Consider the following 27,697-nt stretch of genomic DNA (forward strand, 5'->3'; position numbering starts at 1 on the left):
AGACTGATGGGCAGTAATTGGCCTGGTTGGATTTGCCCTGCTTTTTCTGCACAGGATGTACTAATTTTCCACGTTGGAGCGATGCCGGTGTTCTAGCTGTACTGGAACAGCTTGGCTAGGGGCGCGGCTAGTTTTGGAGCACAAGCCTTTTGTACTATTGTCAGGGCCCATAGCCTTTGCAGTATCCAGTGCCTTCAGCTGTTTCTCGATATCACGTGAAGTGAATCGAATTGGCTGAAGACTGGCATTTGTGATGCTGGGGACCTCCGGAGGAGGCTAAGGTGGGTCATCCACTCCGCACTTCTGACTGAAGATTGTGAGTGCTTCAGCCTTATCTTTTGCATTGATGTGCTGGGCTCCTCCATCATTGAGGATGGGGATATTTGTGGAGCCTCCTCCTCCAGTGAGTTGTTTAATTGTCCACCATCATTCATGACTCTGTGTGGCAGGACTTTTGAGCTTAGATCTGATTTGTTGGTTGTGGAACTGCTTAGCTTCGTCTGTCGCTTGCTGCTTATGCTGTTTGGCACTCAAGTAGTCCTGTGTTATAGCTTCACCAGGTTGACACCTCATTTTTTTTGGTATGCCTGATGCTACTCCTGACATGCCCTTCTGCGTTCTTCTTTGAACCAGGGTTGATCCCCTGGTTTGATAGTAATGGTAGGGCCATGAGGTTACAGATTGTGGTCAAGTACAATTCTGCTGCTGTTGATGGCCCACAGTGCCTCATGATTGACCAATCTTGAGTTGCTAAATCTGTTTGAAATCTGTCCCATTTAGCACAGTGGTAGTGCCATACCACATGGAGGCTATCCTGAATGTGAAGAGAGGAAGGACTTTGCAGTGGTCACTCCTACCAACACTGTCATGGACATATGCCCCTGCGACAGGCAGGTTGGTAAGGATGAGGTTAAGTATGTTTCTCCTCCTTGTTGCCTCCCTCACCACCTGCTGCAGACCCAATCTAGCAGCTATGTCCTTTAGGTCTTGGCCAGCTCAGCTTGTGGTGTTACTACTGAGCCACTCTTGGTGATGAACATTGAAGTCCCCTACCCAGAGTACATTCTGCGCCCTTATAGATTACTGGATGCTACTGTGCAGTGTTGAGAGCAGTTTACATTCAAATCAGCTGAAAAAAGGTATTCCAAATATTTTATTGCTTGAGTTTCTGATGTTATTTGGGATAGATTTTCTCTTACAGAGGGGAAATGATGGCCTAAACTCAGTTTTTGCCAGTCGTTTTTCACACTTAAAAAAAAATTCAATTGTAGTATAAACTGAAATTTAAAAAGCAGCTTTAATTCTAAGTGTATTTTTTTTCCATTTCTTCAGTAAATGTACAAAGATGAGAAATTTCATTGGCGGAATTCCAATTTGTTTTTTTTGGGATCACAGAATTCCACCCTTTTTATTCTGACCTCCCTGGGAGCTGACGGTGGGGCCCCTCTCTCTGCTGCCAATCTGAATTGGGTGTGATAGAGGTGTGCCCACAATGGCTGCTGCTCCTGTATGCAACCTGATAAACACCTTCCTGGTGCTACCTTAGCTGCGTGAGTTGCTGTTGCAGGATGGCTGGATTTTCTTGCCCAATCCAAGGTCCAGTTACTGATGGAGTGACTCAGCCCCAACCTTGCCGTCAGCTTCAGGCTCCAGCTCTAGGAGGGAGGGAGATTCCAGTGGGCCGAGCTGTTAGTCACATACTGCCCATGGTAGCAGTCCCCTCTGGCTCAACCTTCTTGGGGCCGTGGCAGTACCCAAGCACCCAGTGATTGAAGAGGCTGCGTTCCCTGGCTAGTTGGAATCTGAGCCCTCGGGACTGAACTCCTATCTCCTGGGGAGGTGGCTCACCCTTCCCTGGCAGTGCAGCCCAAGTGGCACTGGCCAAGGAGGAACCTCAGCCACCCACTGAGAGTGGGGAGGAGAAGCTGCTGTTCTGGAGCAAGAAGGCACTGCTGAAATAAATGTGGTTCCAGGGGAGCTGGGCTGGGCTGGGCAGAGGTAAGTGGGACGGGTTGAGGGTGGGGGCAGGGGGAAGTGAGTCCAAGGCTTAATGTGGGATGGGGGGAGCAGGGCTAAAGTGGAAAAGGAAGAGGGGATGAGTGTGTGAGAGAAGGGTGGCATGAGTTGAGTGGCGGCTGAGCGGAATGAGACGGCATGGGTGAGTGGGGATGGGAGAGTCTGAGTGAATGGGGGATGGGTGAAGATAGGAGAGTGCATGAGGGGTGAGTGGGAATGGGAGAGTGAGGAAGGGAGGGAAGACATGAGTGGGGAGAGGGGTGTGTGATTGGGGAGGAGCAGATTACAATGTGTGTAGGGGTGGGGGAGAGGGACTTCACAATCTTCTGTCACCATGGAACAAGGAAAGTCTGGCTGAAACTTACATGAGTACATAAAATATTTTTACAAAGTACTTTAAAAACACAGGTTTCCATATTTGTTGTATTAGTTTATGTTGGTCTATAATATGCAAACTTTAATAACATACCAAATTATACTATAAGATAAAGACAAAAAAACTGCAGATGCTGGAAATCCAAAACAAAAACAGAAACACCTGGAAAAACTCAGCAGGTCTGGCAGCATCGGCGGAGAAGAGCACAGTTGACGTTTCAAGTCCTCATTGACCCTTCAACAGAACTGCTCAGTTTTTCCAGGTATTTCTGTTTCTGTTTTTGTTCCAAATTATACTATGCTGCTTTATTGCTGTTTTATTTTTGCTGGTGTCTAGGGTTACGTTAATTTTCAAGAGTTATTTTATTATAAGTATTCATGTGATATGGGCATTGCTGGCAAGGCCAGCCTTGGTTACCGAGCCCTAAATGGTCTGGAGAAAATGGCGGTGAGTTAAAATGGGGTTATGCTGGAAAATAGTTTACGAAGCACTGCCATAGCTTTGCTTCGCTTTGCATATACATAATCCACAAGGTCATGTTCTGTATTATATGCACTAACTGCACTGAATGCTGAGTTCACTTGGGTGATTTTATACAAATGCTTTGTTCCAAAATCTTGACGATAATGGAAGGGTAAACAAAGGAAAATAATGTTTCCACCCACTTGAAGTCTAATAATTCCACCCATTTGACGAGGCCTAGAAGCATTTGCATTTCACAACAGATCATAAAAATCACCATAATTGCATGATTCCTGTTACAAAAAAAATTCGCACCTTTTTGTCTTTAGTCCCACAAACATCTGAATGTGGAACAATAACACACCATATTACATCATCGGGGATGAGGGTAGAGTTGCAGTCATGCTTTATTTTTCCTGCCAGTTGTAGGCAATTTTATGTATATAACTGTTGTGTATATTGAACAGATGCATGCTAAGTTAGTTTACAGGAACTGAATGAGAATGACTATCTGAAATTCATTTTTAGATCCAGCTTTAGCAGTGTACAGTTTCTAAATTATTCTACATTACCAGATAACTTTCTAGATTGTGATTTTTGTGTAACCCAGTTGATGTGTCACTGAAAACAACGGAATCCAGTACTGAAAGGTTGCGTTTGCAGAATGATTAATTATTCCACTAGAGGTTATTGTTCCCACTGTAAATTCCAGTCATTGGTCATCCCAGTTTGGCTAAATATTTAAACTTCACAGGTAGCTGCAGAATCATGGCTTTTTGTTGCTGACCACAATCTTGTGTGCAAATATAATACATTTATATAAAATGACCATCTTAGCTCCTGGTTAAGAAACCTGAAAAAACAGTCTGAGTGTTGTAAAATGCCTCATCTGTTACCATGATTTTCCAGTCAGTGAGGGATTTGGCCTTTGCTTATGTTGCTTGATCCTTGCATTATCTTACTGCAGAGTGTGGGGACTGGGACTTGGAGAATAGCAATTTGCAAGCATGTCACTTAGAACAGCACTTCTCAAACTCCAACCTTCGAGTCTTTGGTCCTTTTGCTATGATACTACTTGTACATTTTAAAAGGGGCGTTTTGATAAATTTAGACTTGATTTAATTTAGTGACACTGTGCACAGCTAACGTGTAATTATAGTATTACAGATTAAGAACAGCTGTTTTAAAGGTAAGCTTCTGTTTTTAAACCTTTACATTTGAGTTTAAAAGCCTTTCTCAAAGTGGAAGTATGAATAGACAACATGGCATCTCTGTGTGTTCAAACCTTCAGCCTCTTCTCTACAGCTGGCAACGAAGAGTCGTTAAAATGCAAAGAGTCTCGTCCAAGCATGTCCATTGTATCCCCTTAAGTGTTTAAAAAACCCTTCCTCTTCTGAGGGAACAGGAGACAAGAAGGGACTACAAAGGACTACAACGTAATTAACTTCTTGGCCTGGTGAAACAATGAGTCCTTGAAAATTAACAAAGCAGCCGTTGACTTGTATAAAGTCTGGTTGAGGACAGTTATTGTGTGTGCAGAACCGCAGAAAGAACTCTGAGAAACACCATTGGAGAAGGTTCTTAGACAAGGGAGTACAAAGATGAAGGTATTAAGAAATCAACTTCTGTTCTGCCAAAAGAGTCCAGGCAGTCTGCAAGTGCCATAACCACAGAACTTGAGGAACAAGAAACCCTCCCACTCCTGCTCCCAACAACCTGCTGACCTGCTGAATCCACCTGAAGAAGGCAGACACCGGTTGACTGCAGATCCCATCGCAGCTGTTAAACCAAACCTCAAGTTTTAACCCCTTCACTTTGGAAAGAAGGAACTCGAGCAACAGGCCCACAATGATCTCTCAGAGACTGATTTGAAATTTTATCTTTTAACTATCCTTTTTTAAATCTTTATCTGCTTTTAATCTTTGTATCTGTTTATAAGTTAATCACTATCACTTTTAGCTAAGCAACTTTCAGCAGTAGTTTTTGTAATAAACTAAAACTTTATTTTGTTTAAGAGTAAAGCTTGTCTGCTCGATTATTTTTAAATTGAATTATTCATAAATTAAAATGGGGCTGCATACACGTGCACCCAAATTGCCCTTTTAAACTCATTTAGTTTGACAGAGATATAACCGTCAGGCAAAGACTCGGACACTGAATTAGCAAATAATATCAGTTTATCGATTATAAGCAGATATTAAAAAATAGTACAATCATCAAACAATCAAAAACTTATTGATCAACTACAGACTAATTAATCAGTGAACTAAAACTGATCAACTAATTAACAGAGGAAGGAAGGTATACTTATCGGTGAAACTCTACCAACTCCAGACTTTCAAATGGATGGCTAATCCAGAAGAAGTGGACAACAACCTTAACTCCTTGTACCAACAGAGAAACCATCACTGCCTCAGAAGCACCACGCTTTCCTTGGATTTCTACTGGGAAGCCGTCGCTGAACCAGTCCAGTACTAACCACATGCAAACTCCATGGAGAACACTTGATTGCCCCAGATGACATTGGAAGCTATCTTCTTAATGACAGGACGCCTAATTACCCCTGAAGATCTGAACCGGTTCTTCCACCCTATACACGCATACATGATTGTCCCCATGGCACTTTTTATACCCAAAACATGTTTTAAACCCACCTTAACCAAGTTGTTGGAAATGGCTAATTGGCTTATAATATTGTCAATAATCTTAAGGGTTAACTTCATCGCTTCTAGCTAATTGGGCAAATCGCTTTAAACTTAGAACAATACCTTGTTTTAAGCTGTGTCTTTTATGTTAATATCCCTACAGTGATCCCATTCATTAGACCAGAACCTCAGCAGTCGAGGACAGTGTATATTTCTGAAACAAAAACAGAAAATACCTGGAAAAACTCAGCAGGTCTGGCAGCATCAGCGGAGAAGAACAAAGTTGACATTTCGAAACGTCAACTTTGTTCTTCTCCGCCGATGCTGCCAGACCTGCTGAATTTTCCCAGGTATTTCTGTTTCTGTTTTGGATTTCCAGCATCCGCAGTTTTTTGTTTTTATCTCTGTGTATATTTCTGATTTGGGTGGGGGGTAGGAAGAAGGAGGGAGAAGGTCTCAAGTTCTTGGCTTTCCCAGCTGTGTCAGCTCTTTTAATTTTCTCTAAAGAAATGTTAATGGAAAAGTACAGAAATAACATAAACTGACTTTTAATTAGCTACTGATGCTTTCTTTATCCTTATTCCCTTCTAATGAAGTCATCTGTTACTAGTCAGTGATTACCTTTCAGTACTAGATTAGTTTATTAGAAGGTTAGCAACATCAAAATGGCTTCTTTTCTGTTCACATGTTAGTATAAAAATGGCATATTAACCATGTTAGTTCTTTGCAAGTTACATGTTTTTAAAAAGCTTATAACATGGGCAAGTTGAATAAATATCTAAGTCGGGTTATGATATGAAAGAAAACAAAAACAGAATTACCTGGAAAAACTCAGCAGGTCTGGCAGCATCGGCGGAGAAGAAAAGAGTCCTCCTGACCCTTCGACAGAACTTGCGTTCGAGTCCAAGAAAGAGTTGATGCTGCCAGACCTGCTGAGTTTTTCCAGGTAATTCTGTTTTTGTTTTGGATTTCCAGCATTCGCAGTTTTTTTGTTTTTATCTCTATGATATGAAAGATATGTTTTATATATAGAGAGAGAGATATATACATATATACGTTTACTCTGATACTTCTGCAACTGTTGGTTCATTTAACCATGCCCTATCCTCTGTTTTTGATGTCTTTTGGTAAAGCCCATACTCCATCCACTGTGGTTGTACTCCCTCTTGGCTCCAAGAATTAAGCTCAAGTGTGTATCTGGTGCACAGCTGGTTTAGCCAAACATCACCAAATCTGGCTAGACCACATCAGGATGAGGTGAGACCCATTAGGGATATATATGCCTAGAGGCATAGGGCAAGGCTAGAATACTTAATGAGTACATTGTATCTGTGCTTACTAAGGAAGCTGATGCTGACAAAATATTGGTAGAAGTGGTGATGACGGGGGTAATACATGGGGTGAAAATTGATGAATAGGATGTACTTGAAAGGCTGATGTTGAGTGGATAAGACACCTGGCCCTAATAACTTTCATCTCCAGTTGCTAAGGGAAAAGGGGGTGGTGGTGGGGTGGTGCAGTGGCGGAAAGAGAGGAGATAGCAAAAGGGCTTACAGTAATCTTCCGATCTTCTCTAGATATGTGGAGAGGTGCCATAGGATTGGAGAGTGGCAAATGTGATACCCTTATTCAAAAAAGGGTGTAGGGACATTCCTGGTGCCTGAAAGCTGGTCAACATAACTTCTTCCCTGATTATTTTGGAAACATTATCCACCACTGTTGTTAACAGGCACTTGGAGATGTTTGGCCAGCACCATTTTATAAAAGGCAGACCGTGCTTGACTAAACAAATTGGATTTTTTTGAAGTAACAGAAGGTTGATGAGAATGCAGCGGGTGTTGTTTATATGGATTTTAAGAAAGTGTTTGATGAAGTGACACCTAAAAGGCTGGTTATCAAAATTGAGGCTTGGAATAGGACGGTCATGTTAGATAAAATTGGCTCAAGGACAGAAAAGACGCCAGTGTGGTAAATGTTTTATTGATGTTTTTTATTTATTTTTTGATGTATATAAATGACTTGGATATTTGAATATGGAGAAAAATTTCAAAATTGACCCATAATACCAATTTTGGAGGTGTGGCAAACAAGTGAGGATGATAGCAATTGACTGCAACAGGACCTAGGCAGACAAATGGTAGATGGAATTTGACAGAGAAGGCAATATATATCTAATGGTACACTTCTAAAGAATGTGTTGGAACAGAGGGATCTGAGGGTTTGTGTATGTAGATTTTTGATGGTAGCAGGACATATTAAGGGAGAAGTTGGCAAAAGCATGGGGGATCTTGGCCTTCATAAAGTTGAGTGCAAAAGCAGGGAAATTGTGCTGAACCTTTTTATGAAGCTCTGGTTAGGCCACAGCTGGAAGCTGGATATTGTGTCAAGTTCTGGTCACCACACTTTAGAAAGGATGCGAGGGTCTTTGAGATGGTGCAGAAGGGATTTACCAGTATTGGTTCCAGGGATGAGAATTTAGCTACAAGATTAAGTTGGAGAAGCTGGGGTTGTCCCTCTTGCAGCAAAGGAGGTTGAGGAGAGATTGAATAGAGGTCTAGAAGATTATGACAGGTTTAGATAAAGTAAACAAAGTAAAGCTGTACCCATTAGTTGATGGTATGAGGACTATGGGACATGGATTTGAAGTTTTGGGCAAGAGAGATTGGGAGAATATGAGGACAAAAGTTTTACGCAGCCAATGATAATGACCTGGAACTTGGTGTCTATGAAGTGGAGACAGTCAATCAGGGAAATAAACGTGACCGTATGTCCCCTGTATCCCAAACTTCTGAAACTCTTGCATGCCCTTGCTCTGTCTATTTCCTCTCCCGTCTCCCCTTGTTTCCTCCCTGAGGTCATCATATCCTTGACCTACCTTGTGCTCCCTTATCCCCATTTCTACTAAACTACAAATCATCCAACTTCCCTTTGTGGCTCTAATGCTAATTGGCATTGTTGATTGTTCCCTCTTCGCAGATACTAACCCCCTCCCTTAAAAGATTGCTGTCATATGCCTTTTTAAAACACACCCATGACTGCTTCTGTCATTGCAAACTACTGCCTCATTGCCAACCTCTACCCCCTGCCTTTTCTTTCGAGTCTGTAAATTACCACAACTTTTCTTTCCCATAACTAGCGTCTGGATTTTTCTAGTCAGGTTTCTGCCCCGTTACAACACTGAAATGGCCTCAAATCCTCCATGTTTAAGTCCTTTCGTAGCCTTGCCTAACCCTCCCTATGGCTGTAATCTCCTACAATCATTTTAGAACTCTATGTCCCTCTGACTCTGGCCTTTTGTTCAATCCCTATTTGCTCCATCATTGGCTGCATGGGGAGCCGGAGGCATAGTGGTATTGTCAGTGGACAATTCCAGAGACCTGCAGTGGTGCTCCGGGGACCTGGGTTTGAATGTTACCACCACAGATGGTGAAATTTGAATTCAATGAAAATATGGAATTAAAAGTCTGATGATGACCATGAAACCATTGCTGATTGTCATAAAAACCTACCTGGTTCACTAAGAGCCATTACCTGGTCTGATATTACATGTGGTTGACCCTTAACTGCCCTCTGAACAAGAATGAAGGATGGATAAATGCTGGCCTAGCCATCAACGCTCACATCCTGTGAACAAATTTAAAAAAAAATGTTCAGCTATGTAGCAATTCCTCCCCTAAACCACTTCACTTCACTTCTCCTCAAAATGTGGCGGATGATGGAAATCTGAAATAAAAACAGAAAATGCTAGGGATACTCAGCAGACAACATCTGTGGAGAGAGAAACAGAACTAATGTTTCAGGTTCATGGAACACTGAAAAAAGTTAAATATGTAACAGGGTTTAAGCAAGAACCTAGGGAAGGAGGGGAGGGAAGAGCAAAAATGAAGGTCTATGATGGAGTGGAAGGCAGGAGTAATTAAATGACAAAATGGATGACATTGGAGGAAAAGGGGGATGGTAATGGGACAAGTAAAGAAACAGAAGTTGGGTCTGAAAGAGATGTAATTGAGAAAAGCAGGATTGTTACCAACAACTGCTGCCCAAAAAAATGGGGACAGAGGTTATGGTCTGAAATTGACTAACTTGGTGTTGACTCTGGAAGACTGTAAAGTGCCAAAATGAAAGATGAAGTGTTCCTCGAGTTTCCATTGACCTTAATTGGAACAATGTATGAGACTGAGGTCAGAGTGGGAGTGAGGTGGAGAATTAAAATGGCATGCAACCAGATGTTCGGTTTCACTTCTGCAGGCTGAGTGGACGCTTTCCAATTATCCAGTCTGCATTTCATTTCCCATAGAGGAGACTGCATCATGAGCAGTGATTACAGATCTGTGTACTGTGTACAAAATGGAAAGAAGAACGGAAGTTTCACCTATAAGGACTGTTTGAGCCTTAGACACTGAGAAAGGCAAAGATAATGGGCAGATGTTGCATTTCCTGTGCTTGCACGGGAAGTCATAGGATTAGCAGGCGGTGTTGGGGATGATTGAAGAATAGACCAGGGAATTGCAGAGGCAGCGATCCGTCAGAATGCTGGAAGTGAAGGTGTTATGCTGCAGGTGGCATTGTCCAGAATCGACACGAGAATGGGTCAGACCTACTGTTTTCACTAGAGTAGCCTACCGTACCAGTTGACTACACTATTCTAATAAAGCTCAACAGAAGCTGGAGGATGGCACAAGAGCTTTCTCAACCTTTCCACACCCCCCCACTTCCCCACCCCTTTCCCTTCCTTTACTTGTGTAAAACATGTTGTGTATCTCAAATTTTCAAGTTCTAATGTAAGGCCATCGACTTGCAACTTACTCTGTTTCTGTCTCCATGGATGCTGCCTGACCCGCTGAGTATTTACATTATTTTGTGCTTTTATGTCACCCCTCTCCTTTGAGACCACCCACCCCTTTAAAACCTCATTTTTTGACCAAATTTTCAATCACAGAACCTAGTATCTCCTTTGGTTCAGTTTCACCTGTTTATGCTTCTGTGAAGTGCCTTGAACATTTTATCTTTTTTAAAGTGTCATTTAACTTAATTAAATTAAAGTTGTCATTTAGCCTGGGGTGGGCAGAACTAATGTGTCCACCAGAGTAGCTAGCTGAGTATTCTTGACCATCTCCAACCTACTTTCAACCTCCAGATGATAATCAATTTTTAGTCAAGTATATGTGGTACATTGTATGTGACTTGGGGCACTTTACTATGAACAAGTCCTTCTCCCAAACACATTTCTTTTATAAGCTATATTTTTTGTGAGAAGAGAGCTCTATACAGATTCAGTTTTGGACAGTGACCATTCTATAAATCACTCTAATCCTGGAGTACAAAACGATATAAAAGTCTATAATGCTGCTGAAATTTAAGAAAATAAGAATGAGTTTGAATTTTTTTTTATATGATGGATAGCTCCTACTTGATTCCACCTAATCATTGTAAGCAAGATTGAATATAAGTGGGGCTAATATATCGGACTACTGAAGTATTGCATTGCAATTTGAGGTACACCTTAAACAATGCCCTCCAGTGTGTCTTTTTAGTAACATGAGCTGATAGCTGATAAATCTAAATTCTTGTTCACTATATATAAATTGCATTGTATCATGGTGAATTGTCTTAAAAAAACATTTTGGCAAGCAAATAATGTTACTCCACAAAAAAGTGTTACCAGGTTTTGGCCTTTCAATATGTCCCTCCCACCACTGGAAACAAACACTTATTACTGAGCACGTGTATGCGATCATTCATTAACTTTTTCAACTCTAGTGAATTAAGCCCTAATTTCTTGAGTTTCTATTTACATAGTGAGCATATGCTGCATCTTTTTCCATATCTGTTAGCTCATACCACAATGAGGCATCCAAAATGATAGACAATTTTCCAGCTGTAGCCTCAGGTCTTACACAAGCTTAACATTATCTCTTTGCTTTTTGTGTTCTATACCTCTAGAGGCAAACTAGGGATTTACTGTTTTATGGTCTTGTAGTGTCAGCTTTTAATAATTTCTACTCCTATATTCTGTTTTAAATCTTATCATTTGTAGTGTTTATCTGTCTTTCAAAATATGTCTTCACATGTTTCTTTATTGAACCACACTAGTCACCTATGTCCTTCTACAGCCTTTCATAATTTCATATGGCATGTTGATGTCATGAGCAAATTTCAATATTGTGTTCTCAATTAAGTCGGGATGATTTTTGTGTGTTGACCTGGGACATTTTAATCTACCTCATGTTGAATGTAGTTCTATTGCTAAAAGCACTTTTTGCTTATGTATAGCACCTGCTGTCCACAGATTGATTAAAATTTCTCGTTTTTTAAAAATTTATTTACGAGATGTGGGCATCGCTGGCCTGGCCAGCATTTATTGTCTGTCCCTAATTGCCCGTGAAAAGGTGGTGGTGAGCTGCTTTCTTGAAGCGTTGCAGTCCATGTGATGTAGGTACACCACAGTGCTGTTTGGGAGGGAGTTCCAGGATTTTTACCTAGCAACAGTGAAGAAACAGTGAAAAAACAAAAACAGAATTACCTGGAAAAACTCAGCAGGTCTGGCAGCATCGGCGGAGAAGAAAAGAGTTGACGTTTCGAGTCCTCATGACCCTTCTGTCGAAGGGTCATGAGGACTCGAAACGTCAACTCTTTTCTTCTCCGCCGATGCTGCCAGACCTGCTGAGTTTTTCCAGGTAATTCTGTTTTTGTTTTGGATTTCCAGCATCCGCAGTTTTTTTGTTTTTTTCTCTGTGAAGAAACAGTGATCTGTTTCCAAGTCAGGATAGTGAGTGGCTTGGAGGGGAACTTCCAGGTGGCGATGTTGCCATGTATCTGCTGCCCTTGTCCTTCTAGGTGCTAGTGGTCACGGCTTTGGAAGGTGCTGCCTAAGGAGTCTTGGTGAGTTTCTGCATTACATCTCGTAGATGGTATACACTGCTGCCACTGTTCGTCAGTGGTGAAGCAAGTGGAGAGTGTTCCATTATACTCCTAACTAGATGGTGGACACACTTGGGAGAGTCTGGAGGTGAGTTGCTCGATGGCACCAGTGATGGGTAATGCCGTTGAACATTAAGGGGCAATGGATGGATTCTCTTTTGTTGGAGATGGTCATTGCCTGGCACAAAAGTTAACTTGCCACTTGTCAACCCAAGCCTGGATATTGTCCAGGTCTTGCTGCATTTGGACATGGACTTCTTCAGTATCCGAGGAGTTGCGAATAGTGCTGAACATTGTGCAGTCATCAACAAACGTCCCCACTTATGAGCTTTACAACTGAAGGATGGTCATTGATGAAGCAGCTGAAGATGGCTGGGCCTAGGGCAATACCCTGAGGAACTCCTGCAATGATGTCTTAGAACTGAAATGATTGACCTCCAACAACCACAACCATCTTCCTTTGTGCTAGGTATGACTCCAACCAGTGAAGAGTTTTCCCACTGATTCCTATTGGCTCCAGTTTTTCTAGGTCTCCTTGATGCCACGCTCAGTCAAATGCTGCCTTGATGTCAAGGATATTTATTCTCACCTCACCTCTGGAGTTCAGCTCTTTTTTGTCCTTGTTTGAATCCAGGCTGTTATGAGGTCAGAAGCTGACCCTGGCAGAACCCATGTGATAGCACTGTTGAGGACCCCATCCATCACTTTACTGATGGAGAGAAGACTGGTGGTAATTGGTAGCATTGGATTTGTCCTGCTTTTTGTGTACATGATATACCTGGGCAATTTTCCACATTGTCAGGTAGATGCTAGTGTTGTAGCTGTTCTGGAAGTGCTTGGCTAAGGGCACAGCAAGTTCTGGAGCATAAGTCTTCAGTACTATTGCCTGAATATTGTCAGGGCCTGTAGCCTTTGCAGTATCCAGTGCCATCAGCTGTTTCTTGATATCAAATGGAGTGAATTGAATTGGATGAAGATTGGCCTCTGTGATGCTGGGAACCTCCAGAGGAGGCCGAGATGGATCATCCACTCGGCAGTTCTGGCTGAAGACTGTTATGAATGCCTCAGCTTGTCTTTTGCACTGATGCAGGGCTCCTCCATTATTTGAGGATGAGGATACTTGTGCAGCCTCCTCCTTCAGTGAGTTGTTTAATTGTCCGCCACCATTCACGACTGGATGTGGCAGGACTGCAGAGTTTAGCTATGATCTATTGGTTGTGGAATCACTTAGCTCTGTCCATCATTTGCTGCTTATGCTGTTCTGCACGTGAGTAGTCCTGTGTAGTAGATTCACCAGGTTGACACCTTTATTTTTAGGTATGCCTGATGCTGCTCCTGGCATGCCCACCTGCACTGCACTCTTCATTGAATCAGGGTTGATCTCCTGGCTTGATGGTAGTGGTAGAATGGGGCATATGCTAGACTGTGAGATTATAGATTGTGTTCGAGTACAATTCTGCTGCTGCTAATGGCCCACAGCGCCTCATGGATGCCCAGCCTTGAGTTGCTAGATCTGTTCGAAATCTATCCCATCTTAGCACGGTGGTAGTGTTACACAACACGATGAAGGGTCTCCTGAATCTGAAGACGGGACTTCGTCTCCACAAGGACTGTGCAGTGGTCACTCCTACCGATACTATCATGGATAGATACACCTGCAACGGGCAGGTTGGTGAGAAAGAAGTCAAGTATGATTTTCCCTCTTGTTGGTTCCCTCACCACCTGCCACAGATCCAGTCTAGTAGCTATGTCCTTTAGGACTCAGCCAGCTCGGTTTGTGGTGGTGCTACTGAGCCACTCTTGGTGATGGACATTGATGTCCCCCAAGCAGAGTACATTCTGCACCCTTGCCACCCTCAGTGCTTCCTCCAAGTGGTGTTCAACATAGAGTATTGATTTCATCAGCTGGGAGAGGGCGGTACATGGTGATCAGGTGGTTTTCTTGTTTATGTTTGACCTGACTCTGAGACTCCGTGGGGGCTGGAGTCGATGTTGAGGACTGCCAGGGCAACTCACTCCCAACTATATACTAGTGTGCTGCCACCACTGCTGGGTCTATCCTGCCGGTGTGACAGGACATACCTTACAGATGATGTCCCAGACTCCACCATCACCATTCCTAGGTATGATTCTGTGAGGATGACTATGTCATGCTGTTGCTTGACTAGTCTGTGAGCCAGCTCTTGCAATTTTGGCCCTAGCCCCCAGATGTTACCAAGAAGGACTTTGCAGGGTTGACAGAGCTGGGTTTGCGTTTGTCGTTCCCGGTTCCAAGGTCGATGCCAGGGGTCTGTCTGGTTTCATTCTTTTTTGTTGACTTATTAGTGGTTTGATAAGCCCGAGGGCCTTGATAGAGCATTTCAGAGTCAACCGCATTACTGGGGATCTGGAGTCACATGTAAGCCAGACCAAGTGAGGATGGCAGATTTCCTCCTTCTCTGTGAGTCCTCAACATTGACATTGAATTCAAATTCCACCATCTGTCTTGGTGGGATTCGACCCCAGGCCCCCAGAGCATTACCCTGGGTCTCTGGACTACCAGTCCAGTGACAATACCACTACGCTACCACCTTCCCCAAAATGTTAGTGGACACCCCAGAGTCATAAAACCACAGGGCAGCAGTTTAGGTCCTCCATTCGGCTTCAGTTCCTCTAGGATAACAAAGAAAAAAATGCTCATCATCTCATGTATCTCGGCTGATATATAGAAAGTGACCACTGGGCAGGGGGTTGGACAGTTACCTGCATCACAAAACCATGCTTTGGAACATATGGTGTCTTCAGAAGAGGAGGGTGGAGAAAAAGATGCTCCTCAATTTCAAAATTCTTTTGTGAATGTGGTATTGAATATTATGATTTATTTAGTTTGAAGATTTAATTCCTGTTACTCACCTGTCAATTTTAGAGGAGTGTGAGAGACAGACTGCAAGGAAATTATTCAAGCATTGTCAGAACTTGAAATTGCCCATTGAATCCTTTTTCATGTGGAGGTTACATTGCTTACCTTATTATTTTTTTCCCCTCTGTCATAGAACAAGTGGTTACTTAATCTAAGTTGTCTATTATATTATTTTCTTAAAAAATCAAGACTGAGCCACAAATAAGGGTAATTGATCTATTGCAATCCATTGCATTAGCACAGGCTTGGTACAAAGTCCAGGCAGTTAGTGCAGCAGCCCCTTGATGTACTGTATGTCCCCAGGAATTCATGTGAAACATTTCCTCCTGTTGTTTGTTCCAAAAAGTGTGTCTACAAAGACAAAATAATCCTGGCTTCACAAAAGAGAACATACTGACTCATTAGGCACAAATGTATGTTGTGGCACTGTGAATTACCACGATGATTGCTACAGTGACTACACTTCAAAAGTATTTCATTGGCTGTAACGTCCTGAGGTTGTGAAATGTGCTATAGCAGTGCAAGTCATATTTTTAGGTTACATTAGCAGGGTTGAAGTGGACTCTAAGCATCTAGCATATAGCCCAGCCCTTAGAATTTCTCGTCTCGTATTATTTCAGGATTAGGACTGAGATAGGGAGAAATTATTTCACTTCAAGGATTGTGAATAATTGAAATTCTCTACCCCAGAGCGTTGTGGATGCTGCATCGTTGAATACATTTAAGGCTGTGATAGACAAATTTTTGGTGTCTCCGGGAATTAAACGATATGGGGGGGGGGGGCAAGAAAATGGAATTGGCTGAAGTCCAAGTTGAGCCATAATTGTGTTGAATGGTAGACATGTTCAACAGGGGCCATCTGGTCTACTCCTTGCTCCTTTTCCTTATGTACAAATTTCTGCTCTTCATTGACTTCCATTTTCTCAGTAAAGATTAAACACATGATATGAGTACTATCAAGGCTTTTATATCTTCTCTGTACTGCCTGGAGTTCAGTATGTATTTGGCAAGCTTCTTGAATATTTTTTTTCAAACATCTTGGCCACTCACTTTTTTACCACTAAACGGAAGAGGATGTTTCTCATATACAAAAACAGAATTACCTGGAAAAACTCAGCAGGTCTGGCAGCATCGGCGGAGAAGAAAAGAGTTGACGTTTCGAGTCCTCATGACCCTTCGACAGAACTTGCGTTCGAGTCCAAGAAAGAGTTGAAATGTAAGCTGGTTTAAGGTGTGTGTGTGGGGGGCGGAGAGATAGAGAGACAAAAAGGTGGGTGGGGGGTGGGGGGGTGTGATTGTAGGGACAAACAAGCAGTGATAGAAGCAGATCATCAAAAGATGTCAACGACAATAGTACAATAGAACACATAGGTGTTAAAATTAAAGTTGGTGATATTATCTAAACGAATGTGCTAATTAAGAATGGATGGTAGGGCACTCAAGGTACAGCTCTAGTGGGGTTTTTTTTATATAATGGAAATAGGTGGGAAAAGGAAAATCTTTATAATTTATTGGAAAAAAAAGGGGAAGGGGGAAACAGAAAGGGGGTGGGGATGGGGGAGGGAGCTTACGACCTAAAGTTGTTGAATTCAATATTCAGTCCAGAAGGCTGTAAAGTCCCTAGTCGGAAGATGAGGTGTTGTTCCTCCAGTTTGCATTGGGCTTCACTGGAACAATGCAGCAAGCCAAGGACTGACATGTGGGCAAGAGAGCAGGGTGGAGTGTTGAAATGGCAAGCGACAGGGAGGTTTGGGTCATTCTTGCAGACAGACCGCAGGTGTTCTGCAAAGCGGTCGCCCAGTTTACGTTTGGTCTCTCCAGTGTAGAAGAGACCACATTGGGAGCAACGGATGCAGTAGACTAAGTTGGGGGAAATGCAAGTGAAATGCTGCTTCACTTGAATGGAATGTTTGGGTCCTTGGACGGTGAGGAGAGAGGAAGTGAAGGGGCAGGTATTGCATTTTTTGCGTGGACATGGGGTGGTGCCATAGGAGGGGGTTGAGGAGTAGGGGGTGATGGAGGAGTGGACCAGGGTGTCCCGGAGGGAGCGATCCCTACGGAATGCCGATAAGGGGGGTGAAGGGAAGATGTGTTTGGTGGTGGCATCATGCTGGAGTTGGCGGAAATGGCGGAGGATGATCCTTTGAATGTGGAGGCTGGTGGGGTGATAAGTGAGGACAAGGGGGACCCTATCATATTTCTGGGAGGGAGGAGAAGGCGTGAGGGCGGATGCGCGGGAGATGGGCCGGACACGGTTGAGGGCCCTGTCAACGACCGTGGGTGGAAAGCCTCGGTTAAGGAAGAAGGAGGACATGTCAGAGGAACTGTTTTTGAATGTAGCATCATCGGAACAGATGCGACGGAGGCGAAGGAACTGAGAGAATGGGATGGAGTCCTTACAGGAAGCAGGGTGTGAGGAGCTGTAGTCGAGATAGCTGTGGGAGTCGGTGGGTTTGTAATGGATATTGGTGGACAGTCTATCACCAGAGATTGAGACAGAGAGGTCAAGGAAGGGAAGGGAAGTGTCAGAGATGGACCACGTGAAAATGATGGAGGGGTGGAGATTGGAAGCAAAATTAATAAATTTTTCCAAGTCCTGACGAGAGCATGAAGCGGCACCGAAGTAATCATCGATGTACCGGAGAAAGAGTTGTGGGAGGGGGCCTGATTAGGACTGCAACAAGGAATGTTCCACATACCCCATAAAGAGACAGGCATAGCTGGGGCCCATGTGGGTACCCATAGCCACACCTTTTATTTGGAGGAAGTGAGAGGAGTTGAAGGAGAAATTGTTCAGTGTGAGAACAAGTTCAGCCAGACGGTGGAGAGTAGTGGTGGATGGGGATTGTTCGGGCCTCTGTTCGAGGAAGAAGCTAAGGGCCCTCAGACCATCCTGGTGGGGGATGGAGGTGTAGAGGGATTGGACGTCCATGGTGAAGAGTAAGCTTGTTCTCACACTGAACAATTTCTCCTTCAACTCCTCTCACTTCCTCCAAATAAAAGGTGTGGCTATGGGTACCCGCATGGGCCCCAGCTATGCCTGTCTCTTTATGGGGTATGTGGAACATTCCTTGTTGCAGTCCTACTCCGGCCCCCTTCCACAACTCTTTCTCCGGTACATCGATGATTACTTCGGTGCCGCTACATGCTCTCGTCAGGACTTGGAAAAATTTATTAATTTTGCTTCCAATCTCCACCCCTCCATCATTTTCACGTGGTCCATCTCTGACACTTCCCTTCCCTTCCTTGACCTCTCTGTCTCAATCTCTGGTGATAGACTGTCCACCAATATCCATTACAAACCCACCGACTCCCACAGCTATCTCGACTACAGCTCCTCACACCCTGCTTCCTGTAAGGACTCCATCCCATTCTCTCAGTTCCTTCGCCTCCGTCGCATCTGTTCCGATGATGCTACATTCAAAAACAGTTCCTCTGACATGTCCTCCTTCTTCCTTAACCGAGGCTTTCCACCCACGGTCGTTGACAGGGCCCTCAACCGTGTCCGGCCCATCTCCCGCGCATCCGCCCTCACGCCTTCTCCTCCCTCCCAGAAACATGATAGGGTCCCCCTTGTCCTCACTTATCACCCCACCAGCCTCCACATTCAAAGGATCATCCTCCGCCATTTCCGCCAACTCCAGCATGATGCCACCACCAAACACATCTTCCCTTCACCCCCCCTTATCGGCATTCCGTAGGGATCGCTCCCTCCGGGACACCCTGGTCCACTCCTCCATCACCCCCTACTCCTCAACCCCCTCCTATGGCACCACCCCACGTCCACGCAAAAAATGCAATACCTGCCCCTTCACTTCCTCTCTCCTCACCGTCCAAGGACCCAAACACTCCTTTCAAGTGAAGCAGCATTTCACTTGCATTTCCCCCAACTTAGTCTACTGCATCCGTTGCTCCCAATGTGGTCTCCTCTACATTGGAGAGACCAAATGTAAACTGGGCGACCGCTTTGCAGAACACCTGCGGTCTGTCCGCAAGAATGACCCAAACCTCCCTGTCGCTTGCCATTTCAACACTCCACCCTGCTCTCTTGCCCACATGTCAGTCCTTGGCTTGCTGCATTGTTCCAGTGAAGCCCAACGCAAACTGGAGGAACAACACCTCATCTTCCGACTAGGGACTTTACACCCTTCTGGACTGAATATTGAATTCAACAACTTTAGGTCGTAAGCTCCCTCCCCCATCCCCACCCCCTTTCTGTTTCCCCCTTCCCCTTTTTTTTCCAATAAATTATAAAGATTTTCCTTTTCCCACCTATTTCCATTATATAAAAAAACCCCCACTAGAGCTGTACCTTGAGTGCCCTACCATCCATTCTTAATTAGCACATTCGTTTAGATAATATCACCAACTTTAATTTTAACACCTATGTGTTCTATTGTACTATTGTCGTTGACATCTTTTGATGATCTGCTTCTATCACTGCTTGTTTGTCCCTACAATCACACCCCCCCACCCCCCCTCCACCTCTTTGTCTCTCTATCTCTCCGCCCCCCACACACACACCTTAAACCAGCTTATATTTCAACTCTTTCTTGGACTCGAACGCAAGTTCTGTCGAAGGGTCATGAGGACTCGAAACGTCAACTCTTTTCTTCTCCGCCGATGCTGCCAGACCTGCTGAGTTTTTCCAGGTAATTCTGTTTTTGTGTTGGATTTCCAGCATCCGCAGTTTTTTTGTTTTTATCTCTATGTTTCTCATATGTTTGGTGCCCAGAAGGGTCAAGCATTCCTTGCACAATTTCCCACCAGTGCGTTTCCTGTCGTGAAAGGTACAAGTCCTAACTGGAAGAAGCTGCCAGAAAAGGCCCACACTCCTGAAATTGTGCAGGTAGATTCTAGGATCACTTCCATTAGCTTCACTGATCATATTTTCCTATGACTTATGGCATTAATGTTTCCTGTCTTAAGATCTATATCAAGTTGACTTTAGAGTGATTGATAAACCTGATACCTTCAATAATTTGTGGTGGAGTTTTCCAATAAAATTTGTTTGATATTCCAAGACTTGTATCACTCACTACCTTAACCATGTAAAATGTTCTGTTCAATGTCATTGAGTTGAGAAGTGTGACAGTCCCAATGGGTGTTTAAAAACAAAAATACTGTACCTGCAATATCCTTTCCTAAATAAATGTCCGTTGTGAGAAGCCCTGCTTTTGGAAGAAGATGGAATAATTACAAGCAAATAATCCAGTTAGGTCAACTGGTAATACTTAAAATTTACATATTAAATGAAATCTTGAGGATTGAAATGTGATATAAAGTTATTCAATCATTTGTTAATTAATGCCACAAATTTGCCATTAGACCAATAGTTCTCAAAGTTTTTGGCTGAAGAACACCATTTCAAATACGAATCATGGACTTTTTCCAACACCCCCCCCCCCCCCCCCCCAATCTAAATTCTAAATGCTCCCAATACATGGATGAACTTGTATTTTGATGCCCTTTCTTTGAGTTTGGAGAGTACTTAAAATTTTAAAGCTCTCCTTTCATGAACAAAGGTGAACTCACCTGGCAGCCATCACCAGGCCTCTGGTCTACCTGGCAATCTGCCTGCCTCCTTTCAGCACTCTATTTGCACAGCCCTCCGAGGTGAGAGAGCCAGCTCACTCCACACTCGACATGTGCTGGCAACACTATGTTCTCCTTTTTGGGCTTGCACCGAGCCCACTTAAGGCTGCCGCTCATTCGTGAACCACTCAACTATTTCTTAGATGTCTGGAAAGCTTCTACAGACTACGTGGAACCCAGATTGTGAAACACTATATTCATAATCATGGATAATCATTATACAGCTATAGCAGTATGCAAACTCAAATGTGTATAAAACACAGGAAGCATTGCCTAGCCAAGCCAAGCCAGGGGTATAACCTATATTATACTGATAGACAATTTAACATCATACAAATTCCACTGTATACTTCAATGATTTGATTTCAGCAGGCCAGTGCAAACTGGTCAAATTTGCAGAGGGCACTAAATTAGGCAAAGCAGTTGAGTTGGAGGAAGTAGTCAGGATCCTTTAAAATTCATTAGATAAAATCTGTAAATGGCGAAGTAGTAGCAGATGAACTTCAGTACAGATATTTGAAAAAATGCAGGCATTGAAAGGAAAAATGGGTGTCATAAGTTTACTATAAACAGCATGGAAATGGGTGAGATAAAAAGATTTAAAATTCAGTAGTTAACATGACCAATCATTGTGGAGCAGTAATAAATAATGCAAATAGAATTCCGAATTGTGTTACTAAATCAATAGAGTACAAATTAGAAGATGTCTTACTAAAATATACAGAGCCCTGGTCATACTACACCTTGGTCAGTCTTGGTCATCCAGATGGGGGGAGACATTCCAAATGGAGGGTGCTACAAAAAATATAATTAAATTGCATGGAATGCTTAGTGAGTTCCACCTTCTCACCTTTCTTATGCAATTAAGTCCTTATGAGATTTATTGGTGACTGTCCTGTATTTATTGCCATGAGTTTTAGACTCGCTCAAGTGGAAATATCCCCTGTCCTGTCACACAGCTTCATCATTTTAAAGACCTTGATCGGGCCATCTCGGTCCACTCATTATTCTAGAGAAGGTTGCCCCATCCTATTCTCGCTTTCTGATAGCAGTCTTCTGTTAATTCCACTATTATCCTTAGGTCATTTTTGAACTTTCTCCAATGCTTGTAATCCTTTCCGAATCTTTTTGCAATCTGGAAACAAGAACTATTTTTCTAAATGTGGTCTAATCAAGGTTCTATAAACATTTAACGTGACTTTTCTCCTTTGAAATCCCTCTAGAAATGAACTTCTTTTTACTTTTTATGGCTTTTTTAACCTCTGTTACTACTTTCAATGATTTGTCAATACTCTTGGATCCAATTTTTCCTCCACCCCATTTAGACTCCCGCTTCCCAAAGCGTAGGTTACCTCCTCATTCCTGCTACCAAAATGCAGTACCTCACACCTACCTATACTGAAATTCATTTGCCATATACATGCCCATTCTGCAAGTTTATTCACCTCATCTTGTATTTTGTTGCAGTTGTCCTCAGTACTAACTCCCTAAATAGACATTGTGAAATGCAAAAACTTGTACTATTTTTGTTAAGACCAGTGAAGGGATTGGGTTTTCCCACCTCCGAAAGTCTGTAGTCACTGAAAATGAAACTAATTTATTTATATTATTTAATTTAATAATCTAAATAAAATAGCAGGAAGTCTCCTAAGCTGATTTAAATTGTATGTCAGTCTGTGCCTAATCCGTACCATTCTTATCTCTTCCAGACATCTTCTACATCACTGTTTCCAGGCTTTAATGGACCATGGGGTAAAGGTGGCTTCAGTGCTGGCAAATTCCTTTAGCAGGCGCTGTTCATACATTGAAGAGTCAGATGCTCATGTAAAAGAAAAGGCAATCCAATTTGGATTTGTTTTAGGTAAGAAATAATTTTAAATAGGTTGAAGGATGGATTGAAAAGATGAAACGAAGGGGAGGAAATATGTTTGGATTTTGGTATAGAGGTAGACTGTGCTGGTTAATTCTTAAATTCTGTTCATGCTCCACATTTTTCGGAACTAAATGCAAGTAATTCGAATCCTTTCACTGTTCACGAAGAACAGTCTGTGGTAATCATGTGGCATTGACTTTAAGCTTAAAGGATTCACAATTTTTCTTACAATCACAATAAGATACTGGAATTCCATGCAATTTGATATTGAAAAGTTTGAACTAAGTTTACCCAAAACACTCAGTTACCGACCGGATATAGAATATTAAAAGGGATATTTGTGTATCCTTTCATCGGCTGAAGAACTGAAATATAAGTGAATGTTTGCTTTTAATAAGTTTTTCTTTGCCTATTCCTGAGAGGAGAGGATTGAAGAAGGCTGAATCTCTTCAAAATTGACAAGAGACTGAGTGCAGGCAGGTATGGCAGCAGTCATTTAGGAGCTTGAAGCTTAGTAATATTTTTTAAACAATTTACTAAATCACATAAAACTGATCATTCAGTCTGATTTACTAAAGTCAGATCTCTGTTACTGTTGACTCTGTCCTGAGCCATGCCATAAAACACATCTTAGTCATAGAGGTCCACAGCACAGAAAAAGGCCCTTCAGCCATTGAATCTGCGCTGGTCAAACAAGTATCTAACTAATCCCATTGTCCAGCACTAGGCCCATTGCCTTGTGTGCCATGGCATCGCAAGTGCACATCCAAATACGTCATAAACGTTCTAAGGGCTTCTGCCTTTACCACCCTTTCAGGCAGAGAGTTCCAGATTTCCACCACCCTCTGGGTGAAAAAATTCTTCCCCTCCAAACCTCCTGCCCCTTAACTTAAACCTATGCCCCCCTGGTTATTGATCCCTCCACCAAGGGGAAAAGTTCCTTCCTGTCTACCCTATCTATGCCCCTCAAAATTTTATACACCTCAAACACGTCCCCCCCCTGCCCCAATCTCCTCTGCTCCAAGGAAAATAACCCCAGTCTATCCAATCTCTCCACATAACTAAAACTCTCCAGCTCAGGCAACATCCTGGTAAATCTCCTCTGCACTCTCTGGTGTAATTACATCCTTCCTATAATGTGGATTCCAGAACTGCATGCAATACTCTAGCTGTGGCCTAACCAGCATTTTATACAGGTCCTGCATAACCTTCCTGCTCTTATATTCTATGCCTCAGCTAATAAAGGCAAGTATCCCATATGCCTTCTTAACCACCTTATCTACCTGTCCTGCTACCTTAAGGGACTGGTGGACATGCACATCAAGGTCCCTCTGATCCTCAGTACTTCCCAGGGTCCTACCATTCATCGTGTATTCCCGTGCCTTGTTTGTCCTGCCCAAATGCATCACCTCACACTTACCCAGATTAAATTCCATTTGCCACTGATTAGCCCATCTATATCCTCCTGTAATCTAACGCTATCGTCCTCGCTATTTACCACCCCACCAATTTTTGTGTCATCTGCAAACTTACTGATCAACCCTCCTACATTCAAGTCTAAATTGTTTATATATACCACAAACAGCAAGGGACCCAACACCAATCCCTGTGGAACCCCACTGGACACAGGCATCCAGTCATAAAAACACCTCTTGACCATCACCCTCTGCTTCCTGCCACTCAGCCAATTCTGGATCCAATTTGCCAAATTGCCTTAGATCCCATGGGCTTTTACCTTTGTTATCAGTCTCCCATGCAGGACCTTATCAAAAGCCTTGCTGAAGTCCAAGTAGACTATGTCAAATGCATTGCCCTCATCTACACACCTGGTCACTTCTTTGAAAAATTCAAATTGGTCAGACATGAAATGACCTCCCCTTAACAAAACCATGCTGACTGTCCTTGATTAATCCCTGCCTCTCCAAGTGTAGATTAATTCTGTCCCTCAGAATTGCTTCCAATAGTTTCCCCACCACTGAGGTTAGACTGACTGGCCTGACATTCACTGGTTTATCCCTTCCTCCCTTCTTGAATAACAGTACCACATTGGCTGTCCTCCAGTCCTCTCGCACCTCTCCTGTGGCCAGAGAGGTATCAAATATTGTTGCCAGTGTCCCTGCTATATCCTCCCTTGCCTCACGCAACAACCCAGGATATATTTCATCCGGGCCTGGAGATTTATCTACTTTTAAGCCTGCCAGACCACTTAGAACCTCCTCCCTTTCTATGCTAATTTCTTTAATTATATCACGGTCCTGCAGCCTGATTTCCATACCCACGTTGTCCCTCTCACTTGTGAACACCAACACAAAGCATTCATTTAGAACCCTACCTACGTCTTCCAGCTCCACACACAAATTACCATTATGGTCCTTAATGGGCCCTACTCTTTCCCTAGTTATTCTCTTACTCTTAATGTACTTGTAAAATAACTTTGGATTTTCCTTTATTTTAGCTGCCAATGTTTTTTTATGCCCCCTTTTTGCTTTCATTTTTAAGTTCTCTACCCCGCCCCCCCACATTCTATACTCCTCTAGGGCTTCTGCTGTTTTAAGCCCTCGGTATCTGCTATAAGCCTCCCTTTTTTTCCTTATCCAATCCTGTAAATCCCTCGACATCCAGGGTTCCCTGGATTTGTTGGTCCCACCCTTTGTCTTTACTGGAATATATTGGCCCTGTACTCTCCCTATTTCCTTCTTAAATGAGTCCCACTGCTCTGATGCCGATTTACCTAAAAGTAGCTGCTCCCAGTCCATTCTGGCCAAATCATATCTGATCTTAATAAAATTGGCCTTCCCCCAATTTAGAACTCTGATTTCTGGCCCATCCTTGTCCTTTTCCATAACAACCTTGAATCAAACAGAATTATGTTCAGTATCTGCAAAATGCTTCCCCATTGATTCCTCTACCACTTGCCTGGCTTCATTCCCTAAAATTAAGTCCAGGACCGCCCCTTCTCTTGTCAGACCTTTTACGCACTGGCTTAAAAAGCTCTCCTGGATGCATTTTAAGAATTCTGTTCCCTCTAAAATGTCAGGGAAGTTGAAATCCACCACCTTTACTACCCTATTATTTTTACACTTCTCTGAAATTTGCCTGCATTTCTGCTCTTCTATTTCTCTCTGACTGTTTGGGGGCCTACAGTACACTCCCAGCAATGTGATTGCTTTTTTTGTTTTTAAGTTGTACCCGTATGGCTTCATTTGAAGAGCCTTCTAAGATGTCATCCCTTCTTACTCCTGTAATTGACTCCTTGATCAATATTGCGATACCCCCTCCTCTTTTACCTCCTTCCTTGTCTCGCCTGAAGACCCTATATCCTGGAATATTGAGCTGCCGATCTTGCCCCCCCCTCAACCATGTCTCTGTGACAGCAATGACATCATATTTCCATGTATTAATTTGTGCCTTACTCATCAGACTCCTCACATTAAAATAAATACCATCCCTTGCCAAACTTCCTTGTACCTGAACTGGCCTATAATTTCTATGTCTTCCAGACTTACTTGCTCTCTCTTCTAATTCTGGCTGTGCATCTCCCCCTGCTGAACCTCCTTTCAGGATCCCATCCCCCTGCCAAGTTAGTTTAAACCCTCCCCAACAGCACTAGCAAACCTCTCTGCAAGGATGTTGGTCCCATTCCGGTTCAGGTGCAAGCCTTGTACAGGTCCCACCGCCCCCAGAAACAGTCCTAATGTCCCAGAAATCTAAAGCCCTCCCTCCTGCACCATATCTCCAGCCACGCATTCATCTGGACTAACCTATTTTTATACTCACAAGCACGTGGCACTGGAAGTAATCCAGAGGTTACCACCTTTTGAAGTCCTGTTTTTTAATTTGCTTCCTAGCTCCCTAAATTCTGCTTGCAGGACCTCATCCCTCTTTCTACCTATGACGTTGACACCAATATGTACCACAATCTCTGTCTGTTTGCCCTCATCCTTTAGAATGTCCTGCAGCCGTTTAGTGACATCCTTGACCCTGGCACCAAGGAGGCGACACACCATCCTGGAGTCACGTCTACGGCCGCAGAAACACCTGTCTGTTCCCCTTCATATTAAGTCTCCTACCACTATTGCTCTTCCCCTCTTTTTCCTCCCCCACCCTCCCTGCCCGTGTAGCTGAACCATTTAGTGACATGAGCGTGGTTGCACTCCCCAGAGGAACTGTCACTCTAACCATTTTCCAACGCAGAAAAACAGTTCTTGAGCGAGAAGCACCCTGGAGATTTCCTGACTGCCTGCCTGACACCTTTCTTCTGACTGATGGTCACCCATTCCCTCTCTGTCTGCATTTCCGTAAGCTGTGGGGTGACCATGTCCAAAAACGTGCTGTCCACGAAACTCTCAGCCTCGCGGATGCGCCTCAGTGCCTCCAGCTGCCGCTCAAGCTCCAAAGCTCGGAGCTCAAGTAGCTGCAGCTGGAAGGGCACTTCCTGCACACGTGGTCAGTCAGAGCGCAAGGAGCATCTAGGACTTCCCACATGTTGCAGGCAGTACATACCACGGGATTGAGCTGCCCTGCCATGCCTCTAATTGGAAAAAAAAACCCTTTAAGTTAAATATAGTAAAAAAAAAGGTATATTATTTATGTACTTTAAATAAAAACTTAGAACTCTTACCTTTCCTTAGCTTAATCTATTTTAAACTGGAGAAAAACACTTACCTACTACTCATCAATCAGCTCTCACCTTTGCGCTGAAAAGATCTTGCACCTTTTCACTTTGAAATGTAAAATTGGCACAGTAATTTCTGTTAAAAGTTTTCCTTTGTCCTTTTGTCATGATAATCCATTTAGTGAACTAATGTGAGATTGTGGAAATTGCAGTTGATAGAACGCACAATTTCTCTGGCAAGCATGGCATTTGATGGCTTGTTGATGGTTAACTTTTCATTACGGTTTGTTTCAGG

The 27,697-nt window shown here is 43.2% G+C and overlaps 1 protein-coding gene across 2 annotated transcripts in view; it reads left to right on the plus strand.

The window, feature by feature from the left end:
• Window positions 1-27,697, plus strand: part of appbp2 (amyloid beta precursor protein (cytoplasmic tail) binding protein 2) — a 108,663-nt gene that overhangs the window by 49,311 nt on the left and 31,655 nt on the right. For both annotated transcript variants that reach the window (XM_041197969.1, XM_041197970.1), the window contains one exon: window positions 22,624-22,775. In XM_041197969.1, coding sequence (XP_041053903.1) covers window positions 22,624-22,775 — 152 coding nt within the window. The remainder of the gene's footprint in view (window positions 1-22,623; window positions 22,776-27,697) is intronic.

This window comes from Carcharodon carcharias, chromosome 10 (assembly GCF_017639515.1).
Source record: "Carcharodon carcharias isolate sCarCar2 chromosome 10, sCarCar2.pri, whole genome shotgun sequence".
NCBI classification, from domain to species: domain Eukaryota; kingdom Metazoa; phylum Chordata; class Chondrichthyes; order Lamniformes; family Lamnidae; genus Carcharodon; species Carcharodon carcharias.